Source organism: Miscanthus floridulus, unplaced genomic scaffold (genome assembly GCF_019320115.1).
Source record: "Miscanthus floridulus cultivar M001 unplaced genomic scaffold, ASM1932011v1 fs_201_1_2, whole genome shotgun sequence".
Lineage (NCBI taxonomy): Eukaryota > Viridiplantae > Streptophyta > Magnoliopsida > Poales > Poaceae > Miscanthus > Miscanthus floridulus.
The window spans coordinates 7,087-17,583 of NW_027096370.1; the positions used below are offsets into that span (position 1 = coordinate 7,087).

Here is a 10,497-nt window from a genome sequence, read left to right on the forward strand (position 1 = left end):
CTTTGCATTACGTTACTACATACATGTGCATAATTAAGTTTTTCTGCGGAGTGTATCCATGGTAGTACATAAGTAGTTATAGGAATGCCTGCTAGTGTACATTGTTTAGTTTGCCAGACCTAGGTTATCAACGCTCACAGCACTTACCCCCATCCCCTCTTCTTGCCCGACTACACCATCGACTCTTCATATACATGGGCTGGTCGACCTAGGGTTTAAAGGGCAAGAAGCACTTTCCCCTCTACCACTCCACCCCCATCCCCCTCACCTCTGCAGGATCAAACTACATCTCGTAGATGATGTCGATTAAACCGGTGGTAATCATGGGTGCCACTGGCACAGGCAAGACGAAGTTATCAATTGACATATCCAAGGTGATAGGTGGTGAAGTGATAAATGCAGACAAGATGCAAATATATGCTGGTCTTGACATCGCAACTAACAAGATCCGGCTGAATGATCAAGGTGGTATTCCTCATCACTTAATTGGGGTTATTTCATCAATTGCTGATGATGTGTCTGTACCTTCCTTTCGATCTATTGCAACAACTACTGCGGAGTCTATTGCAAGGCGTGGTCGAGTTCCAGTTCTGGTAGGTGGGTCAAACTCACTTATGCATGGATTTCTTGCTGACCACCTTGATCCCTCCCTTGCCAATCCTTTTTCGATACCAAAGTATAAGCCAAATTTAAGGTTCAAAAGTTGTCTACTTTGGGTCCATACGCATGAGCTGGTTCTTAATGAGTATCTGTGTCGTCGTATTGATGATATGGTTGCTTCTGGCTTAGTTGAGGAACTAAAAGAGTATTTTGATACTACGCTGGCTCATAAGATTGGCAACCACACTGGGCTGGCTAAGGCAATTGGTGTGCGAGAACTAAGCAAATATTTTGGTGGAGGCATGAGTCTTTCTGATTCCATAGATGAGATGAAAGCAAATACAAAAGCCCTTGCAAAATCACAGACTACAAAGATTCGCCATATCGCTGGTGTTTGGGGCTGGCCTGTGTGTGTGGTGGACTCTACAGAAGCCATACACTGCCATCTAAGTGGAGGAGACCATAGTACGGAGGACATATCATGGGAACGCGATGTGAGTTCTCCTGCAATTGCTATTGTGGATAAGTTTTTACATAGCTAACGCCAACGCTGGCTATCCATGTGAGTTCTTGTAAGTAATTAAATAAATCCAATTGAACTATCTTTTAATATATGCGAGTGGTACCATGTTAGCTATAGTATGGGTTATTATTTCCATGACTCAAAAATGTATTGATATTTGATCTGGAAACCTTCCACTTATTACTGCTTGTAGCATGGATGTTAATGACAATGCTTCATATGGTTATTTACATATTAGTACCATATACTCCTTTATTCGTTGAAAATCAAAGGACCCAACTCTATAACACCCTTTCTTCTACCTTGTTGTACGATGCATTGATAGATTCCCCTCTAATTTGTAAATAACCCTCATTTAGAATGAACTAATGGAAACGAAGAAGCATGGAAATGCAAAGGACGTGTACCTAGGTGACAGGTAAAGGAAAGGGACTCAAAACTGGTCTGCAGTAAAAACATGCATGACTGAGCAGAAGGATGTTGTTGACTGCTACTTTTATCAAGATGCTCGACACGAAGAAGCAAGAAGAGCATCGATTCTGGCAACACATGTGGTGGCCTACCTTCTGCATGTTTGCTGCTACCTGCTAGATAGCCTGATACTCGTATGCATGCATGTTGGTAGCCAATCTGACGCATGCATACATCCTAGAAGCACGCCACTACTGCCTGCTCCGCACGCTGGAAAAGCTAGATACTCCTACAATCCTGTGGATGTCCCTGGTGTTGACCAAACGCATAGGTATGAACTATCAGAAAAAGCTAGTATTGTATGGTTATCTGTTATCCGTAGATGATTTGTCATCTAAGGCAACACGAGGCAAAGAGAGCGAAATTTTTTTACTTTCACACATGCACGTGTCTTACAAAAATAAGTACCTTTTTTATCAAGGAAACAAGCTTTAACCTTCAGTTTGAAAGCTCGAGTAGTAACTATAGCAGTTCTAGCATTAAGTTTCTACCTTTGCCATCAAATCCAGACACAGCCCGTGATTGCCTAATGATTCGCTACATATAGGTAGAAGTGGAGGCACGTGGCCCTCCAGATAATACGGGATGCATGGAAGGGATCATCAAATACCGTGATCTGGATGATTTCTACCCTGCCGCTCGAGTAGAAAAGAAGCAGAAGGTACATGTCAAAGCCAGGTGTTCCCTCAATATGGAGAACACTGCCCTTTCTAGGTGGTCACTCAGCGCACATGATGCCACGCCGCCTATGTGCTCACTCAATAAGGAGGCCACATTGCCTAAGAGTCCACGCAAGGGAAGACCGGTACGTGCACCGTTCTACTAAGAAGAAGGGGCACGTAGAATAATCGAGAGGCCCAAACAATCGGACTCCATCTAGTTCCATGTGATGTTTGCCACATCTGTAATATATGTACGCACGGGACAATCTGGTCCTCGTTCTTAGTGGACACTAGGACATGTATATTGTGCCTGCCTGACTCACATGTGCGATATTCAAGGATTGGGAGTGTGTGCGTGTACGTATGTGCCACTGTGGCTGTGTGCCAAACATCATACATACGCACTGCACTCTGAAGCAAAGCTGGGTGGGTTGTCACAGCACAGCTATACCTCCTGCAGGATCCCAGGTCATGATTCCATACCGCCACAGCCCTATAAAAATCATTCAGTCAATGCTATGACATTGCAGCAGGCTAGTAATAATAAGTAACCCTAGAATGGTTCCAGCTTTCAAACAAGATGGTTATTATCCTATATATGATGCACGAAACGTAAGTTCACCATCCCTGCCCGGATCAACGCACGCACTGTGAGGATCTGCCAGGAGACAGGACAAGACAGGACAGGACAGGACACGCTCGCCGCAAACCCAGCAAACCCAGCCATGCGTCCCGAGCGAGGGGGCGCATGCAGCAGCCGCACGCCGCAGCCCGCAGCCCGCCTCGCGGCCGTGTCTGCCGCACCCATCCCATCGCACGGGTGTGTGAACTATCAGAAAAAGCTAGTATTGTATGGTTATCTGTTATCCGTAGATGATTTGTCATCTAAGGCAACACGAGGCAAAGAGAGTGAAATTTTTTTACTTTCACACATGCACGTGTCTTAAAAAAATAAGTACCTTTTTTTATCAAGGAAACAAGCTTTAACCTTCAGTTTGAAAGCTCGAATAGTAACTATAGCAGTTCTTGCATTAAGTTTCTATCCTCGTATAAATGCACCAGCTATTCCTTGTCACATGGGATTAGAATGAAAAAGATGAATAGGTCCAGGTCTGATTATTTATATCATTAAATGATACTTCGTGGCTCCCTGCCACCCAGCATGATTCAACTGCAATTAGCCAAGGATGTTTGTAGTTCCAAAATTAGTTCCGGCGCATCCTACAGGACAATTTGTAGTGCACAAAGTACCAGTGGCGGAACCAGCAGCATTGTTTAAGAAGGGCTGGAGAAATACGATGACACCTCTAAGTATGATAAATACATACATGAGTGTATGTTTCACCAATTGCTTTCAATGTTTTATATATGTAATTAGTATCGATAACGAAAAATCATGATATTATGATACAAAATGGATAAAATGATGTCTTAATATGCTATAAATTACAGTAATTATAGGGATATTAAAAACATTTCTACTGGATTGGGGGGACCACGCCAAATACAGAGTTCTCTCAAACATAAAAGGGGACAAGAACATGTAAAGACGACATAGGCCCTCATATTGCCATTTCTTGCATACAAACAGTCCAAAGCAAGATCCCAAACGCAAACACGTAAAGAGGAGAGGACTGTCCTCTACATGCATGCTTATTACATAGAATAAGAGCCACATAACCTAACATAATATGAATATATTAGAGGGTATAACACTGCATATGCCTCCTGCTAGTGCCTACTTATAACATACAAGATTTTCCCTGTGGGAATTTAGTGAGTAGACTAGAATGCATGCTGGCTAGTGTCTGCGCAATAGAAACAGGAAATTCGACTTGCATGATGAAGCTAACAAGGAGTAGGATATAATCTCGGGGCTCCTAGAAGTCTCCTTGGATTTAATTATTCCTAGCACTGGATCTCCTACAAGGGAGCAAGAAATATGTAGTTGTCAGTGAGATTTATTCGGATGAAATAATAATTAAATGATAAATGATTGTACACATACCTTTCAATTTATTATGGGATTGCCAATTGGGCTGTACTCCTGCAACACATTGAACAACTCCCTACCTAGTTCTTCATGCCGAGTTTCTGGTGGATTAGGTCCAATATACATGACTCGTCCAACACTTGAGGATGGTGGATGCATAGTTGGAGCAAAGGGTCTAAGTGGAAGGATATCACCATAACTTGCGTAGATCAGCCCAAGTCGCTTCAAAAGATTTATGTGTGCATTAAAAAGCCCATTTTTTCCATACGTAGAAGTTGAAATCTAGTGTGCAGAATGTGACACCAGCTTATGTAATGACATAGTTGGCTATATGTTTCATGGAAAGCCGCATAGTTCAGGTCGTTGACATGGATATTCTTCTGTGATATAAAATGGGCAATTGCTACTTCGGAGACATTTTCTTCAGCATCATAATCGCACATACAAGGGCTACCATGGAAACACTCAGTAGTCACACCTTCAATGCTATTCTGAGCAGGGATCTCAATTGTGAGCCAGGCTATCCTGCGAGACTGATCTAGCTTCACTATCCCTTCTGTGCGAATAACCGCCCCTAGATTGCCAATGATTTGCCTCAGAATGCTTTTGCGTGATACGGTAATTACTTTAGTGGGACCCTGCAAAGTATATATTAAAATGTCTATAACTTGTGTTCATATGCTAATGTGTTAGGAAACAAAAAATATTCTTCAAATACGAAGACAAAGGAAAGCATAGAGCAGGTAACTATATAAATTTTGGAGGAAGCAAAGGAATACATTGTTGGGTCCCGTGACATGGACATCATCATTTTGTGCAGGTTGTGAGGACGATTCTCCGATCACACCCTTTCCCTTATCCATTTTATAAGCCTTCAAATGAGCCTCGTTATATCCTGGGGCAAATAGGAAAAGCAAAAGCAAGATCCAATCATTTTTACCTAACACAAGCTACACGACAAACAGGAGGGCGGCATATAGGCATATTAAAAAAATATGTTATCTAGTATATGGATATTGCAAAACAGCGTATAAAAATATTTCATGAGCAAAAGCAACCCATTAAACTAAGGAAGAGTAAAAAGGGAGACAATATTCATGTGGCGATATCCTTGCATCCTTTTGATGCCACAAATTTAAGCATGTGGATCATGCATTGCTATTTTGTTTTTCTAGCCTACAAGCAAACAGCTAATCGATCTTTTAAAAGGATCAATTACCTAGGGCACGTGTGCTGGAATGGATGCAGCGAGCTGTGAGAAGTGCGTGGTGAGGAATCCATTCTATAAATAGGCAGAGCAGGCTACCCTGCATGCCTGCATATGGCCCTCAGTACCATTTTGAGTCGTTCTCGTTTCCCGAAGGGACAAACGCTTTTAACTGCAACCAAATATACATGAAAATATTAATATTTATAGTACATAATTAATATCATCAGATAGATGATTGAATGTATTTACATAATAAACTCATTTAAAAATACAAATATTGTTATTATTTTCTATAAATCCCAGTACGAATAGCATAACGACACTTATTTTGGGAGGGAGGGAGTACTGTGAATGCAAAAAGAAAGGCACATCTGTGTATGAATTGAGACATGGTCCAGTAGACAATACAGCACCAGCGTTTGTTGGTGACAACACTAACGCATCAGGTGATATGACAAAACACAGTTCGAGTGTTCATATGTATGTAGCAACTTTACTGAAAGAGACAATACTGATTGATGTCTTAGTACCAATGTATAGTATGGCGTACTATTCCTATCCTTTATTCGTGCATAGAGGCATGGGGTCACTGCAGCATATAAACAAATACTTAGAAACTTGTAACAAAGTCTAGATGATGTAGAAGCAGCGAGAGAGGAACAAGTACTACAGTAGCAACAAAGTACAAATGATGCACTAGTACGATGACGACATTTCATGCATGCATGCCATCTGATGCCCTTTTGTCTTCTTTGTGTGGAAGTGCATGATGGTGACATTTCATGCCTGCTCTATATTCATTGCAGTGATTCATCGATATTGTGAGAAGGCGGGAAATTGCAGCATGAAGGGTCAATATCACGAACATGCATAATTACATAGAAGAGACCTGAGTGCATACCCTTACCAAGGTACCAGTGTATGCATGTTAGTGGAAGCCACTGTTTCTTTTTTTGTTGATGTATTCGTGTGATTAGCAAAGCTTGTAGGGATGGATCCAAATCATTTCCACATGGAATGGAATTTGGTTACAACTATTTCGCACATTTTACTTCAAATTTGAATTCAAATATGGACCCTGATGGGTACGAATAAATATTAGCACATTGATATTTAACTAAGTTTGAAAATATTGATGTATGGGCCCTGCTAGGTACCAGTTACATATTATTTGAATGGTTTCACCGTTCGTCATGAGTACTTCCTCCGTTCGCTGATAAATGTCATTCTCGCTTCCTGAGAAATTACCTTGACTAATTTTATATAAAAATATTAATATTTATTGTATATAATTAATACCATGAGATAGATACTGAATCTACTTTCATAATATATTTATTTGGAGCCCTGTCAAAAAAGCTTTCCTGCCTGTGGGCTCTCACCAACTGTTCCACCGCAATAATTGTCGGGCGGGGCGTTACGCAGTGGCAACAGCACAACTCTCGACCCGTACTGCTGATCTCTTTCTCTCTCAACCTTTTTTATATATACTACTATTACAATAGTGTGCATGTGTACCATAAAGCAGCACACTGGTATATGGTATTATATCAGAGCATTCCTCTTTGCAGTCCTGAACAAGTAGCAGGCAGTCAACTCCTACCAAAGACCACCAGAAAAATACCCAAAATACCAGTTACTATTATTACAAATCTAATCAAACTTATAGCATGAAAAAATAATAGTTATTTCGGAACGGATGGAGTAGTATGGATGTCCATTGCCCATTGGACTCCATCCAACCCTATACCCTAGCACATCAGCTATTCAACTATAGTGACAGTGAGATTGGAATCCATCCAACCCTATATCCTAATACACAGTACGTACGGTCAGATTGGACATGCCAAGAACGCTTCCAGCTGATGGCTCACTTTCACTTTAGACATTAACTGTTCAACAATAGTGGCATGAAACCTGCTAGACTGGACCCAAGCATGCTCTTGCATGTAATGATTGCCTACAACCTTGATCATGTGCCATACTGGGGGTTGCCCTTGGCTACATATAAGGAATCACAAGACCGAAGAAAAACTGACAAGGATATAGGATAAAATCCCCGACATGGATGAAAAATGTACTAATGAACAAAGATCTATGTAAGAAGCCACCAGGTAAGGAACGAAGGCATACAAGCACCCTATTTCTTTGTAATTTATCAGACACCGTTGGAAGATAATAAAGCATTTAGTGTGGGCATGGTATAGGTGCAAACATGTTAAGGTTCAACCACAGGTAATATAATGACTTGGAGCGGATGCCTAATCAAAATGATATGCGTCGTACAAACCTGTAGCCAAGCATTAAATATGGAGGTGTGATTGAGATGTCAAATCCGGGGTGTACTATGTAACAGGCTATAGGGCACTGGATAGAGTCCAAATGTCCAATGTTCATGTCACTGGTATCGAATAGGTCTTGTGTAAGTTGACCATGGAACCATGCGACATCTTTGAATCTCTATAGAGACAATCTGGACAACCATATCTTCCATGAGTTTCTAATGTTAGCAGACAAAGCCTTCTCTTTAGCATAGAAAGGGTGGCCTGGCTTGTCCTGCATGGTTGTCCTACTAACAATTGGGTTACAGGGGTGTCTCATCTCCACCTCCCATCTCTTGCTTCTCGACACCGCCACGGATAGGGAGCGAGGGTTGCCACCTTGCACGGTGCATTTGCTGCTAGGATGTAGTGCTGCCGCCTCACTAGGAGCTCATGCTGTCAGAAGCTAGCACCACCACCTTGCTGGGAGCCATGTCGCCACTGGGTGTGCTCGTGCCCCCGTGAGCGAGTACCACCAATTTGGATCTGAAGCTCTGGGACTTGGGAGACTGTCTTGCGCAGCTGCTGAAGGTTCAGAAATAGGTGCGCTCTAGCTATGGTGACCAGTCAGTTCCCACTACTCTACTTGATTAGGGGAGTGGAACCCAACGATGATTAGCCAGCGGATCAACGGCACACGCATTTCGCCGCGCTCTGGCAGTAGGCGCTGCCAAAAATGTTAGATTTAGAAATAAAAAACAAACAGTGTTAGATTTAAAATTAATTTACAAAAAGTGTTAAAATCAAAAAAAATCTAGTATTGTGCTACAGCCTAGATTCTCCACGCATGCTGCCGGTGGTCTCGAACATATGCATGCAGCCAGATAACATACATGCATCATAGGAGCTAGCAACCACTACTGGAAACAGAGACTTTGCCGAGTGCAAAATTCTTTGCCGAGTGTCAAAAATCGGGCACTCGGCAAAGACCTTTGCCGAGTGCTGCACTCGGCAAAGAATTGCACTCGACAAAGGGTTCTTTGCCGAGTGCCGGGCACTCGGCAAACACGGGCACTCGGCAAAGGACTTCTTTGCCGAGTGCCAGACTCTCGGCAAAATCTCTACACTCGGCATAGGCTGCCCGCGAAACGGCGTTCGGTCACGGCCTTCTTTGCCGAGCGCCTGCTGTTAGGCACTTGGCAAAGATTTGATATTTTTTAAAATTTCTTTGCCGAGTGCCCCCAGATCTGGCACTCGGCAAAGATTTAATTTTTTTTTAATTCTTTGCCGAGCGTCTCAGATCTGACGCTCGGCAAAGATTTTTTTTAAAAAAAAACACTTTGTAGAGTGCCCCTGGCATGGCACTCAGCAAAGATTTAATTTTTTTATTATTTCTTTGCTGAGTGCTCCTGTGGATGCACTCGGCAAAGAGGAAATTTTTTTAAAAAAATTAAAACACTCTTTAACGAGTGCTTTGTGGCTGGCACTCGGCAAAGTTTTTTTGTTTTTTTGTTTTTGGCCACCAATTACTCCTAGTTACAATTTGGTGATTTTTTGTGGCTTTTTGATATATTTAGTTACTTTATTTCGTTTACTTGAATTTTTTCAAAAATTAGAAATTTGAACTGCACGTGGTACGAATAATGGAGTTTCATGATTCGAAAATTGATAGTCATGTTAGTGAGTGTTGTGAGAGGCCGCATCCAGGAACGGACCCGAAATTTCGAACATCTTGTTCACGAAACATGTCCGCGAAATTGCGTGTGAAGTGTTTTTAAATTCTATAAAAAGCAAACGAAGTCCGAAAATCATGAAACTTGTTGAGATGTCGTGATATCATATGTGGAGGCTATGATAAAAATTTCAGAAGATTTCGTGCAAGTTGTCACGTACGATGCTTACAAACCAGGACATCTCTATATGTGATATCAGATATCACATGTAGAGATGTCCTGGGTTGTAAGCATCGTACGTGACAACGTGCACGAAATCTTCTGAAATTTTCATGATTTTCGGACTTCGTTTGCTTTTTATAGAATTTAAAAACACTTCACACGCAATTTCGCGGACATGTTTCGTGAACAAGATGTCCGAAATTTCGGGTCCGTTCCAGGATATGACCTCTCACAACACTCACTAACATGACTATCAATTTTCGAATCATGAAACTCCATTATTCGTACCACGTGCAGTTCAAATTTCTAATTTCCAGAAAAATTCAAGTAAACGAAATAAAGTAACTAAATATATCAAAAAGCCACAAAAAATCCCCAAATTGTAACTAGGAGTACCTGGTGCTTTAAAAGGGCTGCACAAAAAAATTGGAGGCCAAAAACAAAAAAACAAAAAAACTTTGCCGAGTGTCGGGGCATGGCACTCGGCAAAGGGTGTCTTTGCCGAGTGCCAGCCACAAGGCACTCGGCAAAGAGTGTTTTAATTTTTTTTTTAAAATTTCCTCTTTGCCGAGTGCATCCACAGGGGCACTCGGCAAAGAAATAATAATAAAAAAATTAAATCTTTGCCGAGTGCCGTGCCAGGGGCAGTCGGTAAAGTATTTTTTTTTAAAAAAATTCTTTGCCGAGCGCCAGAGACGCTCGGCAAAGAATTAAAAAAATTAAATCTTTACCGAGTGCCAGATCTGGGGGCACTCGGCAAAGAAATTAAAAAAAAATCAAATCTTTGCCGAGTGCCTCCTTGATCCGACACTCGGCAAAGCCGCGGGGCGGGGACTTAGTCGTTTTTGGGCTGGCCGGGGCAGTCGAGAGCCAAACCGCCCC

General features: G+C 41.8%; 1 protein-coding gene across 1 annotated transcript; it reads left to right on the forward strand.

Annotated features, from left to right (window-relative positions):
* The first annotated feature begins 299 nt into the window (after positions 1 to 299).
* On the forward strand, positions 300 to 1,142 carry LOC136530778 (adenylate isopentenyltransferase-like). The gene has a single exon (XM_066523506.1). It carries the CDS (start codon positions 300 to 302, stop codon positions 1,140 to 1,142), a length of 843 nt encoding a protein of 280 aa, XP_066379603.1.
* The last annotated feature ends 9,355 nt before the right edge of the window (positions 1,143 to 10,497 follow it).

Bases quoted from the DNA above. Each gene is read 5' to 3' on its own strand.
- LOC136530778 (XM_066523506.1), top strand. From the start codon at position 300: ATGTCGATTAAACCGGTGGTAATCATGGGTGCCACTGGCACAGGCAAG.